The sequence below is a fragment of the Callorhinus ursinus genome, unplaced genomic scaffold (genome assembly GCF_003265705.2).
Source record: "Callorhinus ursinus isolate GAN/ISIS: 27379988/994484 unplaced genomic scaffold, GSC_fseal_2.0 scaffold28, whole genome shotgun sequence".
In the NCBI taxonomy this organism is placed as follows: Eukaryota; Metazoa; Chordata; class Mammalia; order Carnivora; family Otariidae; genus Callorhinus; species Callorhinus ursinus.
The window spans coordinates 17,366,655-17,389,322 of record NW_027397090.1 but is presented as its reverse complement, the minus strand read 5'-3'; the positions used below and the strand labels follow the sequence as shown (position 1 = coordinate 17,389,322).

Here is a 22,668-nt window from a genome sequence, read left to right as displayed (position 1 = left end):
CTGAGTTGAGAGGAGCGGCAAATTTGGCACTGCCCAATTCTACTCCCCCGAGGTAAGGGATGCCAGTTTCCACAGCTAGCATCTGCAGGTGGAGGCTCGCCCAGCCCGGGGCCACCAGGCGGAGGTTGGCAGGGGGACAGCGAGCCTGGCTTTGCTTCACCCTTAATCTCTCCTCATCCATCTCTTCTCGGTAATGTTCCCGCAACCCACTCCCTCCAGGATCCAAAATGTAAGACTCAGAAGGCAGCCAACCTTCTCTCGGGGACCCAGGCCAGCGGGAAGTGGCGAAAGGTAAATGGTCTCCATATAGAAATAGGAATGCTTGTAAAGTTTGCAACCCTTAATTGCACTCTCTGCTCCCGTTCGTAATTTAACAAAGACTTTGCAGGGAAACTGGTTACAAGACTGAAGTTCTGTTCTTCCTCGCTCTGCCTCGTCCACCTGTGCACGCTGGGTGCAGCGGGAGGCAAGGGAGGGCGGGAGGTGTCGCGTCCCCAGTGCCAGGTGCCGGGCCGAGGGCTGTGGCCGCGGCAGGAAGCACGTTCACCAATATTGGGAAACATTACGGGACAATGTTGATGGAGAAACCAGATGCCTGAGTGACCACCCCAGGACCACACACAGGAAAAGGGCTGACAGAGGGGCCCCAAAACCTAAACAGCAGTCTTCACTGCGTGGTGAAATTTGGGGTGAGATGCACACACGACTCCTCAGACTTTTCTCTAATTTAAAACGTCCCGTAATGACCAGGTATTACTTCTAGAACAGGTAACGGCTTTACTTAAAACCAAGAATGGGGGGCGTGCCGGAGCCGCCAGCACCCTGGAACCCCGCGCCATCACAAAGTGCACGCAACAGTTAATGCTTTAAAAAAAAAAGAGAGAGAGAGAATACATACTACAAGAGGGAACGTCACACAGTTCCATGCGTACGTTTTTATTCTGCGTGAAGCACCAGGGGCCCTCCATCTGCCCTCCGGGGTTGCGGCAGTAGGCATGCCCCCCTCCGAGCTCGGGGAAGTCTGCGCTGGTCAGGTGGTGGCTGTGGGGGAGCTGCAGGGCCCAGGGCTGGCACTGGTGCCCCGACTTGGTGGTGCTCGCCGTCCCTCTGTAATCCGTGCCCGAGCCGTTGTAGCACTGATGGTCTGCGAGAGAAAGATGCGTGAGGGGGCCCGACCGTGAAGGGGAAGCAGCCCTCCTGGGGAGGGGGGGCCCGGAGCACCCCTCTCCAACTCTTCCAGATAGGAACAACACCACCACTTTGCCTGCATGGACCCAAACTGGAATTTCCAGAAGACCAGACGATTTGACTTCCAAGAAAAGCAACATTTAAAAGTAATGACTTCATGAAGCCCCAAGCCCACCAGTTAAGTCTGGGGGACGTGGGGGGCATTTGGGGACACAAGTGGGGAAGAAAACCCATCCGAAGTTATACCATGACAGCGAAAGCACCTTTGGGACCCGCGAGGCACCTCCATTGCAGAATGAGGAGGTCAACCCACAACCTCAGATACCCGCTCTGCTGCCCAGGGAGGACACCACGTGCATCTCCGCGGCCCATGGCAGAATCCCAGACCCCTCTCGGAGCCAGACCCAGGATGCAAGTGTGTTCAACAGCAGTTTTGTGGAGCTTACCGTGAGCGGGCACTATTCTGAGCACCTTCTAAAGATAAACTCATTTAATCTACATTTCCATCTTCTGAGGTTGGCAGTTATTATCCCCATACAATATGAGGAAACTGGTATTTAAGCAACTTGTCCCAGGCCACCTGGAGTAAGCCCTGCAGCAGGGACCTGGACACGAGCCAGGAGCCCAGAGACCAGGCTCTGACTGTCCCAGTAAGGAAGTCTGTGGGCTCTGAGAAGCCCCAGCCTCACCAGAGAAGTGAAGAGAGTCCTGAGCCTGGGAGAAAGCTGGGTGCCCCCCTGCTCCCCTTCAAGGGGCAGCAACCCTGACCTCGTCAGAGAGGAGAGATGCTCAGGGATCCCAGGGCAAGTGTGGAAGCTGGCCCTGCCTCTGTTCACGCTGCTAACAGGCTTTTGCAGCGGGCACGTAGGTGCCGCCCACCTTAGAGGAGCGGAGTCTGAAGCCCACCGACGTGGGGACTCACGCCAGTCCCTAAGACAGCAGGTGCCCAGCGGCCGTGCGCCCGCAGCGGGAGAACCCCAAAGCCCCCACGACCGCCCCACGGGGCTGGAACAGACGCGGCCACGGCCAGGAGGGACTCACAGCGGCCCAGCCTCTCGGCGGGGATGCCGATGCGCATGCAGTTGGCCGCGTCCGGGCTCTCGGGCAGGGGCAGCGCCTCGCACTTGGGCAGCTGCAGCCGCATGAGGATGAGCGGGTTGGAGCGCGCGATGGTGTACTCCTGGCGGCACAGGTCGCTCTCCAGCACCTCGCACTCGTCCCGGCACAGCTCGCGGGGCTTGGGCGCCCGGGAGCGCGCGTCGCACAGCGGGAACACGAAGTGGCAGAAGGACGGGATGGCGAACTGTGAGCACTGGTCGGACAGGTGCGTGGAGGTGCCGATCATGGTGAAGGCCGCTGCGGGGCGGTGAGACGGGCGTCAGGGCGGGCGGGCACCTGCCCCGGGGCCCTAAACTTCGCCCGAGCCCCCCTCCCGCGCCCCCGCCGCACCTGGTGTGCCTTGCCCGATCTCCAGCCAGGTGTGCCTCGCCTGCCCGAGCCCCTGGCCCCCTCTCTCTCTCGTACCCGCCCCCTCTCCCCTTCCCCTCCCACCAGGGCCCCCCAACCCTCCGCCCTGTCCTCCACACACCCAGAAAGGCTCTCACACAAGCAGGCCCCCAGGGAGCAGGGGCTGCCCTGATTTGCACGGGACATACAAAGTCCCTGGTCCCAGGGCTTCACTTATAAACATCACAAGTGGAACAAGAGAGAAGGAAAAACCAGGCCCAAGATCTCATCTGGCAAGATGCTTCTTCCATCACGGGAAGATTCGGATTCCAGACCCAAAAGCCACTTCCTAAGACCCTGCTAGGAACTGGGCTCGGCAAGCAATGGGCCGTAGGTGGAGCAACGGGGCTGGGTGACGTCTAGAAGCAGAGACTGGAAAAAAGCGCAGGGCTGGAGCCCTGGTCTTCTGCCATCCCGGTCTCGTGGGCCTGCAGACAGACCTGGCAGCCTGGGGGGGGGGGGCTTCAGCAGGGAGTGGGTGGCCCCAGAGGAGGAAGAGAGTAGGCCAGACAGTTGGGCGACCAGCCCTGTGAAACGCAGCGGCAGGAGGAGTGACAACGGCAGAGGCAGGGGTGAGAGGGAGAGCCACCAGACAGCTGGAGAGTGTTCAAAGCGGGGAGGCCTGGGGGGGCTTTGGGATAAAGGGAGCAGAGAAGCAGGTCGAGCCAGGGTCAGCTGGTTTGCTCCTTCGAGGTGGGACACAGGGTGGAGTGGGAGAGGAGTGAGCGTGAGAGGACAGAGTGGGAACAGCAGTGCGTGCGGCAGGAGGGCGCCGTCCCCCTCCCTCGGCCATCAGGGCTCAAAGGAAGGCATCGACCTGCATGCCCACTGCCTGGAGGCCCACCCACTTTGACCCGCGAAGGCCCTGCTTGTCACAATCTGACCCGGGACAGCTAAAGAAAGAGCGGCCCCTCTGCCCACACACCCTGCAGAGATGGGGAGGAAACCGGACATGTTGGGCTTTATTTAGTCCCTGGGACACCGGCTCTACCCGTGACTTGTGGTGCGGTGCCCGGTGCGGCCAGAAGGTGGCGCTGCGGGCACCCATTAACCAGGGGGACGCAGGGAATGGATGCGCCGGCGGGGGAGCCCAGCTCTGGCCCTGCCCCGTTATTCACTACAGGATGGTGGGTCACTCAGTCCTCTCCAGTCCTGTGTCTTTATCTGTCTAGTGATTTGTTGAGGCCTCACCCCGGGGGATGGAAGCCCACACAGAGCCTCTAAGACAGCTCGTGAGATGAATACATGGTCCTTACTCCTTCCGGTCCCTTCTGGCCAATATTAAAATTGAGGAACACAGAAGTAAGAGGTTTAGGTGAAGGGTCTCTCGGAGATAGCTCAAGAACCAGCTGTGAACCCAGGTCAGCCCCAACGTGGCGGAGTTGGTGACCACCAGGGGGCAGTCATGATGTGGGCTGTGACCCCCAGGCATGGAAAGATGGTCCAAGAAAGCCAAACCTGGCGTTTCTTTTGGGCTAATCAACCAATAGAGTGTCATAGTTGACCCTTTAAGGGTCTCCACTATCCCCCTGCCCCCCTCAGAACGTAGCACGTTGAGAGCTTACTTCTGAAAGCATGGTTCTAGGCACCCAGAAGGTCCAACAACTCACGTCCTCGCCTCTACCCACTCCCCACATGTCACCTTGAGGGCCTCTTGGAACCCATTCCCCGGGAAGCTTCCAGGGTCCTGGGAAGGCATTCTGACAAGCATGCTCCCCAAAGAGAACATCTTCACAGCCAACAGTCTCTAAACCACAACACAGTCAGTCTAGAACAACTTCAACTTTATCCTCTCTAAAATCCACAAACCTAGAGACCTTCATTCTAGACTTCTATCTAAAAACTGCTGTACAGTCAGCCTGCTTAGATACCGGAGTTGTTCAATGCTTCAGACAGTTCCTGAAGACATAACTTGGGGACATTCTCGTGCCTGGAATCAGTGTTAGTCAATTAGTGGGATGCAAAATTCTGGAGTCTGTGGCTAGCATTTTACAAGATGATTAGAACAGAGGATGTCTGAATGCATGGTTCGTATTGAGGCTATAATCGATTCTTTGCCTTAATGAAAGAGAACTGAAGAGAAAAATCCAAGCACACTGCTTTTGTTAAGGATGATGTCTGCTTCCTGGAACCTGTGTCACTTCTCTGAGACACAGGTGTGGGTATACACCTGTGGGAATCATTATTTAAAGTACATATTACTGTATGTTGTGGTCAAAAAGGTTGGAACAGGTCTGCTTTAGATGGCACGAAAAGCTTTTCCAACGAGAGATACCAAGGTTTGCAAAACGTTCTCCTGTTGGACGACCGCCGTACTCCTACTTCTCACTGGACACCTGGCCCTGTCCTCAGGGGGCTCAGGAACCACAGGCCGGTCAGGCAGGCAGTTCCTTGCATGACCATGACCTTAGATCCTCCAGCTTGAGGTGAAAGACAAGGGAGGGCTGACCTGGATTTAGAAGGACATGCCAATGACACCTCCGTGAGTGTCCACCTAGGATCCTCACTCTTGCCCCTCACCAAGGTGGTGATTTTTTTTGCAAGCCCCCTCTGCAAACCCCAACCCGTCTCCTGGGGAGCCCAGCATGTGTGGCCTTAAGGGGCAGCCGGGGTCCAGAACTATTATGTAGAGAACCCAGTTGCACAGGGACATCTGCCGTCTTCACAAGATTTTTCTTGTTCCTTATAAAGTCTGGAGAGAAAAATATGTGCGTTTGTGGGGCAAGCAGGGACAGGCTTTGGTCGAATTCATTTTCTTACTTCTCAAAGGATTTCCCCCAAGATGACCATCACATCCCCGTGTAAAAGTCAGCACACTGAGGACTAACAGCCAACCAGAAATGGGTACTTCTAAAGAGACAGACAGCAAGCCGCTCCCTGCCGAGGGATCTGCTCCATTTCTCATGCCGGGAAGCGACACCCGATAACCTGACTGTCCCCGGAACCTGCATGCTGACCGTCGGGAGTACCGTGCAGCATCCCCAGGTGCCGCCGCTGACCTGCAAACTTCTCTCCCCAACACCAAAGTCGGGCCTGTGAACCTTTTAACCAAGCGGAAGAGTCAGGGAAGGCAGAACAAAGAAGTCAAGTGACTGAGTGTGGTGGGCACCAGCCTCCCTGCGGTGTGGCCAGCCCGGGGACAGGAGGCCCCGGCGATGCATCAAGGACAGAACATCTCAGGACTTTGGAGTCATGTGGTGGACGCAGTTAAGAGCGCTGGCTAGTGTGAATGCACAGATGGGAACGTCTGAGGGTAAACCATGGTGGCAGTCCCAGCGGCTTCTAACGAAGCTCTCTGAGTCTCCGGTGCAAGACATGTGGAACAGGGACTGACTGTCCGAGACAGGAAATGACAAACGCACAAGGGGGACGGTCTGCGCTCGTGGTCTCACAACAACGATGTGGGGCTCCTACCTGTAATTCGGTTTTCAATCTCTCCCTGCATCTGGAGGGAGTCCACGTAAATGGTCCGGTTCCCAATGAAACGTGCACACGCGATCCCCCGGTAAGGCTGGCAGAAGCCGTCCTCATGGTAGTTGTCTCTGGGGGAGATACCGTCTGTGAGCACACTGGGTTGGTGTGTTTTTTCCAAATCCAGCATCTTATCATCCAGTCATCTCCCTTCTTGGTACTGACCCAAAGGAACGGGAACTTCGGACCACCCAAAAACCTGCCCACGAATGTTTACTGCAGTTTTATTTCTAATTGCCAAAACTCGGAAGCAACCAAGATGTCTTTCAGCAGGTGAATGGGTAAATAAACTGTGGTCCGTCCAGACAGAACAGTATTCAGTGCCAAACAAAAAGGAGCCATGGAAAGACATGAAGGAAGCTTACATGCATGATCCTAAGTGAAATACGAATCTGGAGAGGCTACGTGCTGTATGATTCCAGCTAGCTGGCATTCTGGAAAAGGCAGAAACACGGGGACAGTAAAAGGTCAGTGGTTACCAGGGGTTGGTGGACAGGGTGGTACATGGGATGACCAGGCAAAGCACCAGGGCCTTTAGGGCAGGGAACCTACTCCGTATGATACTATAATGGTGGATACATGTCTTTATAGATTTGACCCCAGAACAGCACAGGTCTGAACCTCATGAGTCCATTTACATGCAATATGTTTTCAATAAGTACAATAGAGTACGATAAATGTACTTTCCCTCCCTTATGATTTTCTTAGTAACATTTTCTTTTCTGTAGTTGACTTTATTGCAAGAAGTCAATACATAATGCATACAAGACACAAAATACGCGTTAATTGACTAAGTGATTGGTAAGGCTGCTAGTAATCAAGTTTTGGGGGAGTCAAAAGTTACACACAGATTTTCGACCACACAGGGGGTGGGCGTCCCAATCCCCATGTTGTTCGAGAGTCTGTTGTCCGAATTCATAACATGTACAACACCAAGAGTGAAAGCTAACATATATTATAGACTCTCGCTAATCATAAAGTATTGATATTAGCTCGTCGATTCTAATGAATGCACCACACTAATGCAGGATGCTACTAACGGAGAAACTGTAGGTATGGACGCGGGCGTAGGTGAAACCTCTCCATACTTTATATTTGATTTTTCTGGAAATCCCAAGTTGCTCTAAAATATAAAATCTATTAACTTCAAAAAATCCAGCATCTTTAAGGGGAGCGGAGCCATGGAATGTGAAAGATGGATTATAAATGTGAAGCGTACACGTGGGTGGGTACGTGTCCACATATGTGAACAAATACACACAGAACGTTCACCATGAATATGTCTCATCCTACATGTGAACTACAACAGAAACATTATGGCGCACACTATAAACTTCTGTTGTTTGCAAGCAAGACTTTTATGAAAGTGACGATAATCCAGAAACTGTGTTCTACCATTACACTGCACTAGAGAAATCTTTGAAATGCAGGGGAACAATGGGGGGGGCGGGGATTCCCAAAAGCCTGGCCTTCAAATAACTTGTACAAGGAGATGTTCTTATTATAGGACAGAGAAGTGTGCTATGTAGATGGTATGGATTGCACTTAAAACTATGGGGGATGGACGGGGAGCCTCACAAAAGCATGGCCCTCCCACCGGGCCCCCCCCCAGTCCAACTCCCTCCCCAGGGCCTTTGCACGGCCTGCACAGGGCCCTGCTGGAGTCTGTGCCACATTCTATTCTGTAGAACCTGTTAGTCCTGCCTTCAGCTAATGAGATCAGGCATCCTGAATACCCTGATACTTTTCAGAGGGCGCTCAGGATGCTCCAAGGAGACAGGGGATGTGGCTACAGCAGATATATGAGAGCTTCCATCTGCTGGGAGCAAAGGAGAGGGGGGCTTGGGGCTCCCAGGGCAAACTGCTGACAAGTGCTTTGGGCCTGTAATTAAGTCACTTGTTTTCTAGCAAATCTGTAACCACCCCCTAAGCCTAACAATACTCGTCATTCCACCCTACACTGATTTAGACCATCCCCCAGTGAAAATCTGTGTTGTGTCCAATTTCACCAAAATGGACTTAAAAATCTGTATTTTAGCTCCCTCACAAATGTAAAATCTGGACGCTCATAACGGGAGACAAAGGATCTGGAAGAACATCCGTTCAGCCGCCTTGGGCTCTCTCCCTCCTTGGAACCTGCAGGAACTCTCTTTTCCAAAGAAAGGAACCTGAAGCCATAAAAAATCTAAACAAAGAGATTCTGGTGTCAACAAGAGCTGGGTGCCCTTTCTCACAAGCTCACTTAGCCATTATTTCTTTGGGTCAAGGATTCCTTAAATATAGTTTAACTAGCCAAGCACATGTGCTAACAATACACACCCGACCCCCTCCTTTCTCACTCTTTGTGAGCTGGAGTTAACTGTTGATTAAATTAAAACCAATACCTACGCTTAACAAATGCACCAAAAGTGCAAGTCAACTCTGTCCCAGTGCGTGTGCTACATATCACTCTTTGCAGGTGGCTCAGGGCACCTGCGCACCACACCAGGAAAATCAAAGAGATATGCACGTTCCGTGCAACGTCACGTATGCACAGGATAGATCTGATGCAGTCAGTCCCTTGGGGTGACCTCACAAGAGTGAGCAATTTCTTTTCTCCACTTCAGGAATCAAGGAATAGAAAGACTGGTCCCTCACTGTGGGCTACTCCCTGGCCACTGGTCAGGTGCCCCCCAGGACTGGGAGAACAGTGAGGGTTCAGGGAAGACGTGCTGAGAAGGGGCTTGATGCCATCTCATCTCATCCCCTACTAACTCAGCTTGGTGGGCTTCTAATCTGAATTGTAGAGAAGGTCCAAAAACACAAACAGAAGTGTCTAGAAAATGACATCTTTCAGGTTTCTGACTTGTGAGAAAACAACTGGAAATCACTTTCTAGTTTTGAGCACAATTATATTTTATCTTTACCTGGCCATAGTTTGGGACCTCTGAAGAGTGACAGAGCTGGAAAAGTGTGTAAAACTGGTCCCTCAGAGACCAAAGGAGAGCACTGAGACAGAAGCTGCCATCTGTAAAGCCCCTTCAACCACACAAGTGAAACACACATTACCAAATCACAGAACATCAATGTTATGGAAATTTAATTTCGGATATCGCCTACATTCCTAATGCCCCACACACTAATCTAAGGCCTAATGACACAAATGAAGAAGAAACTTATAAACCAACAAATTCATGGCCAAGGAGGGGAGACAGATAAATAACTACAATATTGTGTAAAAAAGCAAGGAAAGGAGTAGGTGACTGAGAGCAAACAGAGGAAGGACAGAAAGTGCTTTTCACAAAGGACTGAGAAGATGAGGGACTGATGGGCAACTTCCCCCCAGTGGTAAACACTAAACATAAAAATTAGTTTGAAGAAAAACACAGAAAAATTTCTGGATATAAATAATGAATGATCTTTAAAAAGGGAAGTAGGCACCTTTGAAATTGGAAAGTAATCAAAGTCAATATTCAAATGTAGCTACACATTGTGTAAGAAGGTAACTTCCCCCCCAAACAGTATTTTGCTAAAAAGTGGTAAAACCACTTTCGTAATTGTCATTCATATTATGAAAGGGTCAGCCTATATTAAATGGGCTGCCTGCTTGAGTGACGCAGAGGAGGCTACATCTCTGGCGTAATGGGGGGCAGAGCAAAAGCACAAAGAGTAAAATGAGATAAATCACTTTAACAAAGCCTGATACTCAATTCCATAAGATTCAGGTGACCTGACAGTAATTGAATAGGCAGGCAGTAACAAAAGACTCTTTGGAGGAAGGTAACAAAATCTAGAGTACAAACTACAATGTCGGGTATACAATGAAAAATTAGCAGACATGAAGAAATAGGCAAGTATAACCCATCAAGAGAAACAAACCCAAAGATGATCCAGATGTTAGTCTTAGAGACCAGAGCTTTCAGGAGTTCTAGCTGTGGTTAAAAAAAAAAAAAAAATGCGTGGAAGAAAGTGTAATGAAAACACGGGTAATTTCAGGAGACATGAAAACTGTAAAAGAATCAAATGGAAGAACTAAAACAGATAATCCCCAATAAACACTTCTCTGGATGGTATGCACAGATTAGATAGAAGAGGAAAAAAATGGTAAGCATGACAAGTCAAAAGAATATTTCCAAACTGAAAAAGAGATTAAAAGATTTCCAAAAATAAACAGAGCCTCAGTGAGCTGTGGGCGAGTACAAGGGGGAGCCTAACTGATGTGACATCAAATTTCAGGAGAAGAAAGACCCAAGGAGCCGGGGAAAAGATTTGAAGAAATAATCGCCAACATTTTTCCAGAGTTGATTAAAAGACAGTTACAAACTAATCAAGCATTGTCAGTGAACAATAAGCAGGATAAAAAAAGATATAAATATTAATATATCTAATATCAGAGCATCAAAATACATGAACAAGAGTTGACAGGACTAGAGGACAAAACAGAAAAATACACAATTACAGCTGGAAATGTTAACACCTGTCTCTTAGCAGTTCCTCGAACTAGATAAAAAATTCGTGAAGAAACAACAGTGGAAACACTGATCACTGCCCTTGACCTAATTGCATTTGTAAACCAATATACCCAGCGAGACAGCATCCATGTTTCAGTGCACGGGGCACAATCACCCAGACAGACCAGATTCTTGCCACAAAATAACTCACAATAAATTTAATAGAACCAGAACCATAAATCTCAGATCACATCGAATTAAATTAAAAATCAAGAACAAAAAAGATATTTAGAAGCTCTGCAAATATTTGAAAATTAAATAGTCCACTTCTAAATAACCTTTGGGTTCAAAAAAGAAAATGCAAGGAAAATTGGTAGTTTATTATTTTTTTAAAGATTTTATTTATTTATTCATGAAAGACAGAGAGAGAGAGAGAGAGAGGCAGAGGGAGAAGCAGGCTCCCAAGGAGCAGGGAGCCTGACGCAGGACTTGATCCCAGGACCCTGGGATCATGACCTGAGCCAAAGGCAGATGCTTAACCATCTGAGCCACCCAGGCGCCCAGGAAAATTGGTAGTTTAAATGGAATTCACATAAAATATGAAAAGAGAAAACAAGATACCAAAAATTGTGGAATGCAGCTAAAACAGTAATTAAAGAGAAATTTATAGCTTTAAATGCTTGAATTAGATAAGGTTTTATATTGTAAAAAGCTGGAAAAAGAATGTCAAATTAAACCTGAAGTAATCAGAAAATACTAATGAAGAGAACATAATCAATATAAAAGGAAGAGAAAAATCAATGAAGCCAAAAATTAGTTCTTAAAAAAAAAAACCCCACAAAATTGCTTATACCTAGAAAAACTGAAAAAGTAAAAGAGAAGAGAAAAAGAGAAAACACACATTACCAATATCAGTAATGCAAAAGGGGACATCAACAAAGGCCCTATGGATGTTAAAAGATAATAGGAAACATTATGCACAAATATATGAGCACAGATCCAATAACTTAGAAAAACAGGGCAAATTCCTTGAAAAACACAATACACTAAAATTACTGGAAATAGAAATAAAAACTCAGAATAGCCCTAAATGTCTTTAGGAATTTTAAGTTGTTAAAAAAAAAAAAAAAACCTTCCCATGATTAAAACCCCAGCCCTAAATAAATAGAAACTGGTGAATTCTGTCCAACATTTAAGGAAGAAACAGTAATTTTACACAAACTCTTTCAGAATATAAAGGAATAAGAGACACAGGTCAAATGATATCGATGACTCACAAGGATGTCCAAGGACATTACAGACCAAAATACCCCTGACCAAATGGGCAACATGCTTCACAAAACAAGGACAGACTGGACCCAACAAAATAAAAAGACAACAGAGAAATGGGTAATGAACCAACTGGGCTAACCAAGAGTACAAGGTTATTTCAACATTTAAAAACCAGCCACTGAAACAAAAACAAAAACAAAAACAGCCACTGAAAACACAGAAACAAAGAGGGAAACCATGTAATAAACTCAGTCGATAAGGAAAAAGCAATTGACAAAAGTTAACACTCATTCATCACCAAAACTCTCAACAAACAAAAAATCACTTTCTTACTCTAAAAAAGGGCATCCATCAGAAGCCTACAAGGAACATGTAGGCAATATTATTTCACCATAAGGAACATCTTCTCCATAGACATTGAAAAAGACAAACCTGTATGCTCTTACCAACTCTAGCTGACATTGCCATGGAAGTCTTAACCATGATGATCAGGAGACAGAGTGATCAACTGATCAATGGAGAGATAGACAGATAAATGGTATATAGATGAATGGCTTATAGACTGGAAAGGAAGAAATAAGACTGTTTCTACTCACACCTGATATCATAATTTACAGAGAAAATCCTAAGGAATATATTTTTAAACTACTAAAACTGATAGAGATTTAGTAAGGCCACAGGATAAGGTCAATACAATCAATTGTATTTCTGTATGTAACAATTAGCAAATAAAATTTTTACAAAAAATATCATTTCCAGGGGCGTCTTGGTGGCTCAGTTGAGCATCTGACTCTTGGTTTCGGCTCAGGTCGTGATCTCATGGTCATGGGATCAAGCCCTGTGTAGGGCTCCGTGCTCAGTGCAGGGTCTGCTTGGGATTCTCTCCCTCTCCCACTGCTTCTCCCCACTGCTTGCGCTCTCTCTCTCTCAAATAAATAAGTAAATCTCTTTAAAAAAGAGTCACTTACAATAATGTTAAAAGCACACAAGAGTAGTCAAATTTATAGAGACAGAAAGTAGAATAATGGTTGCTAAGAATTGGGGTGAAGGGAAAATAGGGAGCCATTGTTCAACAGATACAGAGTTTCAGTTTGGAAAGATGAAGAAGTTCTGGAGAGCATGTGGTGATGGTTGCACAACAATGAGAATGTACTTAATACCACTGAGTTACACACTTAAAAATGGCTGAAATACTGTAGAAAAAAACCTAATAAAATATGTACAAGACCTCCACACTTAAAACCTCAAAATACTGTAGAGAGAAAGCAAAGAGAACCTACATAAATAGAAAAATACACCATATTCATCGGGTGGACATTCAATGGTTTTAAGAAGTCAGTTCTCCCAAAGTACAATATCACCTACCAAAATCCTAGCAGGATTTCCTCACAAATTACTTTAAATTATGGAAAAAAAAAACAAAACTATATAATGAGAAAATAACCAAGTGAGCAAAATTAATAGCACCAATAAGGGGCAGACTGACATCACGTACCTCCAGATGTGTGACCCTGAAAAGTAAACATCGCTTATATACTTTAAAAAGTAAAAAATGCATATGCAGCGTCTCATCGTGAACATTGCAAACATCAGCCAAATTCAAATTCAGAGACATTCTGTACCATAACTGCTTTGCATTTATCAAAATTTCATCAAAATGACATATCAAAAATGTCATGAAAGGCTGAGGACCTGTTCCAGATTAAAGAACACTAAAGCCAACAAGGGGAGGGTTCTGTCCCAGAGAGGGGGTCTACACAGCATTACTGCGACAATCAAAGAAACTGGAAGATGAATGGCAATTCTCACATAACACCCTGAATTTGAAGCTGTTGTTCTATAAGGAAATAGGTTGATCTTAGGGAATACACACTGAAGTATAAAGGGAAAAGGGGCATAAAGAATGTGACGAATTCTCAAGTGGCTCAAGAAAAGGAATAATTACAAATATGTACGGGAAAATGATAAATCAAATATGACAAGATCATGGTTAGCAAGCCTGGGTAAAGAGATATGGGATTACTTATAATTACTCTTCTCGTAACTTTTCTGTACAATTGGAGTTATTTCAAAATGGAAAGTTAAAAACATCCCAGTTCAGACTTTGGTAGAAATTGACAAACTGATTCTAGAACTTACATGTAAATGCAAAATAGAATAGCCACATCATGAAAGAGAGGAAGAATGAGGGTGAATTTGAACTGATTGTAAGATTTACCACAATGTTACAACTTTGAAGACAATGTAATATTGGGATATATGGACAGATCAATAGAACATGACAGAGAAGCTCAAAATAGACCCTAACCTATGGTCAACTGATTTTCAAGGAAGACACTAAGGCATTTGAGGATGACCAGACAATTGTTTCAAAAACGGTGCTGGAAGAACTGGATATTCGGGGTTTTTTGTTTTTGTTTTGCTTTAAAGATTTTAGTTATTTATTTGAGATAGAGAGAGAAAGGGAGAGCATAGAGGGAGAAACAAACACCTCGCCGAGCAGGGAGCCCGATGTGGGACTCGATCCCAGGACCCTGAGATCATGACCTGAGTCGAAGGCAGATGCTTAACCATCTGAGCCACCCAGGCGCCCCAAACTAGATATTCATATGGAAAAAATAAACTTCAACCCATAACTCCTACTGTACACAAAAACTGCTTTTGAGATGGATCGTACGTAGACCTAACCATAAAAGCTAAAACTATAGCACTTATAGACAAAAACACCAGAGAATATCTCTAGTGTATCAAGGTAAACAAAGGCAAAGATTTCTCAGACACAATGCGTAAGAGGGAAAAAAATGATAAATTAGACTTATCAAAATTAAAGTTTCCTGGGGTGCTTGGGTGGTGCAATGGGTTAAGCAGCCAGCTCTCGGTTTCAGCTCAGGTCTGATCTCAGGGTCATGGGATCGAGCCCCATATCGGGCTCCCTGCTCGGCGCTGAGTCTGCTTCCAATTCTCTCTCCCTCTGCCCCTCCTGCTTGTGCTCTGTCTCTCTCAAAAAAATAAATAGATCTTTAAAAAAAAAAACTTCTAAATTTTCCTGCTCATCAAAAGACAGCATTTAGAAACTAAAAAGGCAAACCGCAGACTGGGAGAAAACATTTTATGTAATTTTTTCATTGACAAAGGAATTGTACACAGAATATATAAAGAACCCCTGTAACTCAACAGGAAGAAAAACACCACAGTAAAACTGGACAAAAGCCTAAGAGATACTTCACAAAAGTGTGGCCTGAAAAGACAGTCTCACTTTTGGTGATGAGAAAATATAGATTGAACCACCACGAATCATCACAACACAAGATGCTGAAAGGCTAATATCAGGTGACACCACAAGTTGGTGGGGATGTGGGACAGCTGGGACTTTCACCCACTGCTGGTGGCAGCAGGAAATGGAAAGACCACTCTGGGGAAGAGTTTGGCCATTTCTTACGGTTCATGTACATACTGACCATCTGACCCAGTAATCCCACAGCCAGGATGTAGTCCGGAGAAATGAAAACATGCTCACAAAAATACTTGAACACAAACGTTCAAAGCAGCCTTATTTGTAACTGCCCCAAACTGGAAACCCAAATGTCTATCAACAGGTGAATAAAGATACTGTAGTATTTTCATTTATTGATACCATCAATAAATAGGAATAAACCACAGGAAGAATCTTTCAGATATTACATTTCATGAAAGAAGCCAGGCACAAGAGTCTCCCAAGAGGATGTAAGCACCCCATGGCAGGAACTTTTAGTTTCTGTCTGCTTCATTCATTGTTGTATTCACAACACCTTGAACAGGGCCCGGCACATAGTCGGCCCTTAATATAAATTTGTTAAATGAATGAATGCTTTCCTTAAAAATAAGACACCATGCTTTATATTTCTAATTCCAAGAGGAAATAGTCCTAGCATCCAGTTACACTGACGTCATATTAGATGTGGCAAAAGTGTCGACTGGGTCCAACTGAACACACCCAACACCAACATTCAGGTCATAAAAACCCAATCAGCAGAACCTCTCAGAAACCATCTCCAAGGCCAGGATCACACCAGGTGGCCAGAGGCAGAGAAACGGCAGCTCGGGTGTTACCAGTTCACTGGGAAGTAAGTGTAATTCTCCTCTACTGTGTTCAGGGGGCTGGTCCCTCCTGGACAAACCTTGGAAGGTTGGTATTTCCTTGCGTGACTTTGGGGGTCGGTGCGTGAAAAGCTCTCATCCGTGCATACTAGGGCATAACAGCTCATGCATGGGCTCAAGTGAAAACAAAAAGACCAAATGGAGGCATTTACTGTGTTACTACACGTCCAGCATTAATACCATCATTACTGCTAAAGCGCAAACACTTTTGTCTGGGTCGCTCTGGTCTGAATTAAGGAGGGTGTGTGTATTCTTTGACTTTACCCACAGTGGTCTCTTTGTCACTTAACTGCCTGCATCACATAATCTTAAAATGGATTAAGTTTTCTATCTTTTATTCAAGTTCGGCACTATGGGATTTAAGGAGTTACATTTTCCGAGAAATCGAACCTATCCTAACAAGAAGTCATGGAGGAAAAAAAGTCAGACTGGCTTCTCTCCTCCTTCCAGCTCAGTTTGATTAGGTTGGTGGTTTAATGGCTTTAACATCAAATGCTCGCTGTCAGCCTTTTGCCTGAGCGAGTTTACTTACCAACGGTAAGGCAGCTTGGTTTCTCCTGAAGTCATTTTAAATCACTGGCGTGTTGGCAGTTTCAGTGTGTGTGTTTTTTTTTTTATAGTGCTATTTTCCTATAATTAGGATAAAGTTTGAACTCGATTATGACAGTTCCCCAAAAGGAGGGAGCAGATAGCCGAGTTCTGTTCAGACACGCCAACTGTGAGGTGCCTCTGAGTCATCCGCCCGGAGATGCCCCTGGGCATCCAAGGGGCCTGGAGATGGGGAGACAGACCAGGAAACGGGGCTTCCAGGGCCATGAGCATATGGGTGGTGAGCGGGCAAAGCCTTGGAGTCACCTGCACTTTGTGAAGTAAGAAAAGGGCTCAGGACACGGCTCCGGGGAAGACGATTTCCCAGAGGCCGATCACTAACAGAACTTGTAATTGTCCAAAAGAACAACACGTCTCCCTTCAAGCAGCATCTGTCGAAGCACATTGTGCGTGTGCAGACATGTGGCCATGACGTTGGCCCCAGACAGCAATGTAGGAACCAGGGCAGGTTTCAGGGGCCACCCCTGTCCCGCCCTGGTCACCACATGCCCGTGCCACCAGGCTACCCCGCGGTGTACGTACGGGTCTGTCATCGTGAACACAAACCACTTTTTAAAAGAGCAGATAAAAATGGAACCCATGTATGAAACATGAGACACATAGCCTCACATTAATCCCCTCACGTTATCCAAGCTGCTACCTGAGTAAGCCTCAATAATGCCGCCTTTGAACCTGCATCTGTACAGTCACAGCCTGTTCTTAAAGTCTTTGTTCCCCATCTATACACCTTCCTCACCTTTGCTTCAAAAGCATGAAAGGAAAAGCAGGGTTTTAACGGCAGTAAATCCCTTCACCTCACTCGACACACACGAACCAGCATCCGGCGCTCTGCCGGGGTCTCCAGGTGTGGCTGTGTGAGGGCAGCCGCCGGGGCAGTGAGCCTGGAGGGGGGGGTCACTGCAGCCGTTCCCGCTGCACTCGGGGATCGACCGAGGCCCCACTAGTACTCGCTGTTCAGCTCTCCGTTTGCAGGCACAGGCCCACTGCTGGTCCAACAAGGGTAGAGCCTAAGGAAATGGCTCGAGGGGAGTCACAGGTGGGACGAGGTAGGGACACTCCAGTGACAAAAATGGAGAACTTGTGGAAAAATTTGTCTTAAGCCCACTGATCTCCCCTCTTTCTGTCTTGGTTTTGGTTAATTTCCAGAGATGCCCCAAGGAGGTGGAGGTTAGTCTACTGAAAGACAATCACAATCACGTGTGGGCACATCAGACTACAAGATAACCTGATTGTAGAAGGTCGTCTGCCAGCACAAAGTACCAGATCGATTCAGCAGCCCATTGAAAGAGTAACTCACCCTCATCGAGTGGATTTCAGGCTGGAACTGTAAAGCGACTCAACACTAGGAGCTCTATTTTGTAACATAATATTAATAAATTCAAAGGAGAAAAAACACAGAATCACTTTAGTATCTGAAAAAGTAACTGCAAAAATCAGACTTCTACTATGTGATTCTAATAAAAATACAAACTGACAAAAATCCTGATGGAAGAGTAAAAGACAATGGCAAAGAAATCTAAAAGAAATGGTAGAGTAAGAAGGGGGATGTATGAGTCAGTCCAGGCTGCGGTAACAATTAGCCCAGATGGGTCAACCTGACTTTTCATAGTTCTGGAGGCTGAGAAGTTCAGTATCAAAGTGCCAGGCTCTTCAGCTCGTGGCTTATAGATGGCCACCTTCTTCCTGTGTCCTCACACGGCAGACAGAAAGAGCTCTGATAGGTCTTCCTCTTCTTGTAAGGACATGAGTCCTATAGGATCAGGGTCCCACCCTTATGACTTCATTTAACTGTAATTTCCTCCTTAAAGGCTGTACCTCTAATACTGTCACATGGCCCAGGGGGTTAAGGCTTTAATGTGTGATTGGGGAGGGATGGGGGGAGACATAATTCAGTCCACAGCAGCAGAGTGAGAAAATTTCTCTACATATGTCAAGATATATTGCAAAGCTATACTGTCTGAATACTGTGATATTATTCCAAGTACAGAAGCTACTGGAACAAAATAGAGCTCAGGAGCAGATCCACATGTACAGAAATTTCACATAGGACAGAAGTGACATTAAATTTAATGAATACAGATGGGGCTGTTCATTAGACGGTGCCAAAGACTAGGCCATTGATATAGAAAAATATTACAGTAGAGTCCCAGCTTATACCAGCATAAAAATCATTCCAGATGGAGTAAAAGCTATGTAAAAGTTATATCCAGAATCTAGTTTAAAACTCTTGCAAATCAGTAAGAAAAAGACAAAACGGGTCAAGTACAGTCTATTCTGGTTATTTGCAGTAATTATTTTCTGTAAGGGCATCGCAAACACTGAATAAGTAAATACTGAACCACGGCTCCTACGGGAAATACAGAGATGGTTTTCTGCAAGTCTGGGGTCATAACATTTTCAGTATCCAATCAATACATAACCTTGTTTTATGTGTGTCGGTGATTCATTAACGTCGAGCTGAGGGCCCACAGCACCATAACTCACGCCTGAAGGAAGTTTATCTAACACACGAGTTTTCTCCATGGGGCCCATCCCAGCTTTCTGGTGCTCAGGAACTCTAGGGAGCACTTCAGCGCTGTGCTCAAGGCCGTCCTACACAGCGAAATCACCCATGGAAAGCACAAAATGCGAACAGGCTGTGAAAACACAGTGTTTGCCATGGGGGTAGCTGAGACAAGAACACAGACCTCAGCTGTAACGTGTGCGTGAGCAACAAACATGTTTCACTGCTCCGCACACGTCCATGAGTGACAGCGAAAACGGCCTGAAGACTGATTTGGAGTTACATGGAAATTTTAGCGAGTAAGAAAACTTGCAAACGCGGAATTTGCAAATAAAGAGGACAGACTGCGTATGGACGGGCCATTCAATGGCTATTAAGCCAACAAAATATGTTCAACTTCTCTATTAACCAGACAAGTGAGATTTAATGTAAAATTACTCTATATTACTATTTGACACCCAAGACACGGGCAAAATGTTAAGTTCTGATAATCCGTGCTGGGAGATGTGGGGAAATAAGGACTCACGCTTTGCTGGACGGACCAGGAGTTCCTTAGCCGCTTGGGAGGTTCCTAGGAGCCTGGCCGTACCTGGAGGTGTGGGAGGTGTACATCTACAATTCCACTCCCAGATCGTGGCCGCCGGAGGACTCACGCCCACAGGGACAGGGAGACAGGGACAGATGTTCCCGCAAGACGGTCTGCACCAGTTGAAACAACTAACCTTCACTCAGTAGGCACAAGGCCAATTAAAGAGGGGTTGACTCAGAATGAATCTTGTACATTTGTTAAAATGAGCACTGGGTGTTATACGCAAACAATGAATCGTGGATCACTACATCAAAAACTAACGATGTACTGTATGGTGACTAACGTAACGTAATAAAAATAAATAAAATTAAAAATAAAAATAAAATGAACTTAACCTACACGCACCACACCCTGCACTTCCAGAATGGAAAACCCTCCTCACCAACCTCCAAAAAATGTGCTTACATGCTATTTACAAGACACCTGCATAAAACAACACAGAAAGGTTGGAAAAAAAAAAGAAAGTGAGACAAGAACAGTAAAAGGTTCCTAGCAAATGCAATTAAAAAGAAGGTAGGGAGCGCCTGGGTGGCACTTAGAGGGAAAGTGATAGTATTGTATTAAAAAAGATCTCGGGCACCTGGACAGCTCAGTCGGTTAAGTCGGTTAAGTGTCTGCCTTCGGCTCAGGTCATGATCCCGGGGTCCTGGATCGAGTCCCATATCGAGCTCCCTGCTCAGCGGGGAGTCTGCTTCTCCCTCTCCCTCTGCCCTCCCTCCCGCTCATGGGCACGCTGTCTCTCTCTGTCTAATAAATAAATAAAATAAAATAAAATGTTGGGGAAAAAAAGCGTACCTTAAAGTTCAAAGAAAGAGGTCCTTGACAGGCAATTCAATTTAGATGTTAATTTTCACCAACTTTACCTTAAAATTCATTATAATTCCAATCAAAATACCATCAGAATTTTTCAAGGAAATTAGGGTGTTCTTTCACAAGACACAGCACGAAAACCATACAATTATTGGTGACTATTGATAAACGAGAGAAAAATTTTAGTTTCTGTATGATCAAGACATAAGAGATAAATAATTACTAAAAATCAGTAAGGAACAATGTTAGGGCAGTATGCAAAAACTATGAAGAGACAGTTGACAAAGAGGAACCAGGAGTGTCAAGAAACGTCCATCAGCGAGCAAGCATGCCTGGTGGCAGGGCAGGGAGAATACAGGGGCCACTATGGGCTTTCCTCTTCAGAGTAGCAAACACGAACATATTTGGTAATCACCTTGGAAGTTAAGGAGAAACGGGTCCTCACGTGGCAGGGAAGCAACCCGTGCGTGCCTCCGGGGCAGGATTGCTTATAAAAAAGGTGCATCCCTTCTGGAAAGCAGTATGGAGGTTCCTCAAACAGTTGAAAATAGAGCTACCATATGATCCAGCAATTGCACTACTGGGTATTTACCCCAAAGATACAAATGTAGGGACCCGAAGGGGTACATGCACCCCAATGTTTATAGCAGCAATGTCCACAATAGCCAAACTGTGGAAAGAGCCAAGATGTCCATCGACAGATGAATGGATAAAGAAGATGTGGTGTGTGTATGTATATATATATATATATATATATACATACACACACACACACACACACACACACACACACTGGAATATTATGCAGCCATCCAAAGGAATGAGATCTTGCCATTTGCAACGACGTGGATAGAACTGGAGGGTGTTATGCTGAGTGAAATTAAGTCAATCAGAGAAAGACATGTATCATATGACCTCACTGATACGAGGAATTCTTAATTTCAGGAAACAAGCTGAGGGTTGCTGGAGTGGTGGGGGGTGGGAGGGATGGGGTGGCTGGGTGATAGACATTGGGGAGGGTATGTGCTACGGTGAGCGCTGTGAATTGTGCAAGACTGTTGAATCACAGATCTGTGCTTCTGAAACAAATAATGCAATATATGTTAAAAAAAAAAGAAGAAGAGAGCAGGAGGGGAAGAATGAAGGGGAGTAAGTCGGAGGGGGAGACAAACCATGAGAGACGATGGACTCTGAAAAACAAACTGAGGGTTCTAGAGGGGAGGAGGGTAGGGGGATGGGTTAGCCTGGTGATGGGTATTAAAGAGGGCACGTTCTGCGTGGAGCACTGGGTGTTATGAACAAACAATGAATCATGGAACACTGCATCAAAAACTAATGATGTAATGTATGGTGATTAACAAAACAATAAAAAAATTTTTTAAAAAGGTGCATCCCTTGTCTCTGCAAGTCTACTCTTCCGAATCTCCTCTAGAGAAACGAACACCCATCTCGGGACACACACAGGGTGACCAGGAAGGACGTGGGACAAGGGAAATTCTTGTCACTGTGGGACAGAGATGGGGAGAAAGGCAATCCGGGGAATTTAAAATATGCAGACACCCCACTCATCAGACTTGTCAAGTATAATATCCTTTAGGTAAGAAAGTGAACGGCAGCGGGATGGGCTATCTCTCCAGGTACACACATGTGCTAGCCGCAGAGAGAGGTCCTCTGCCCCAGCACTCCCACCAGACCGTGGAGGCAGTCCCAGGGCATAGGCTGTGGGGACGGGATGCGGAAAGTTTCACTTTACCAGAACGGCCCGAATGATAGACGGGAATGTGTTAACTGAATCCTTAATTTATTTATTTTTTTTTTAAAGATTTTATTTATTTATTTGAGAGAGAGAGAATGAGAGATAGAGAGCACGAGAGGGAATAGGGTCAGAGGTAGAAGCAGACTCCCTGCTGAGCAGGGAGCCCGATGCGGGACTCGATCCCGGGACTCCAGGATCATGACCTGAGCTGAAGGCAGTCGCTTAACCAACTGAGCCACCCAGGCGCCCTGAATCCTTAATTTAAAACCAGAAGAAAACAGATGCAAAAATATTGCTGAGTTTTTATATAAAATTTAAATATGCAAATACAATTGATATTTACATATTTAATAAATTACAGTCTACTACACATAAATTATATTTACCTGTTTTTCCA

The 22,668-nt window shown here is 46.0% G+C and overlaps 1 protein-coding gene across 2 annotated transcripts in view; it reads right to left on the bottom strand.

Moving 5' to 3' along the window:
• Positions 1 to 22,668, bottom strand: part of ROR2 (receptor tyrosine kinase like orphan receptor 2) — a 192,946-nt gene that overhangs the window by 5,706 nt on the left and 164,572 nt on the right. The window contains exons 5-7 of one of the 2 annotated variants that reach the window (XR_012374060.1): positions 6,109 to 6,236; positions 2,230 to 2,544; positions 933 to 1,144 (exon numbers count right to left, since the gene is read on the bottom strand). Coding sequence is in view for 1 of the 2 variants with exons in the window: in XM_073878181.1 (XP_073734282.1) it covers positions 899 to 1,144; positions 2,230 to 2,544; positions 6,109 to 6,236 (689 nt within the window). In the remaining variant the exon portion in view is untranslated. Of the gene's footprint in view, positions 1 to 898; positions 1,145 to 2,229; positions 2,545 to 6,108; positions 6,237 to 22,668 lie in introns of both variants that reach the window. The other variant, XM_073878181.1, reaches the window with a different exon arrangement.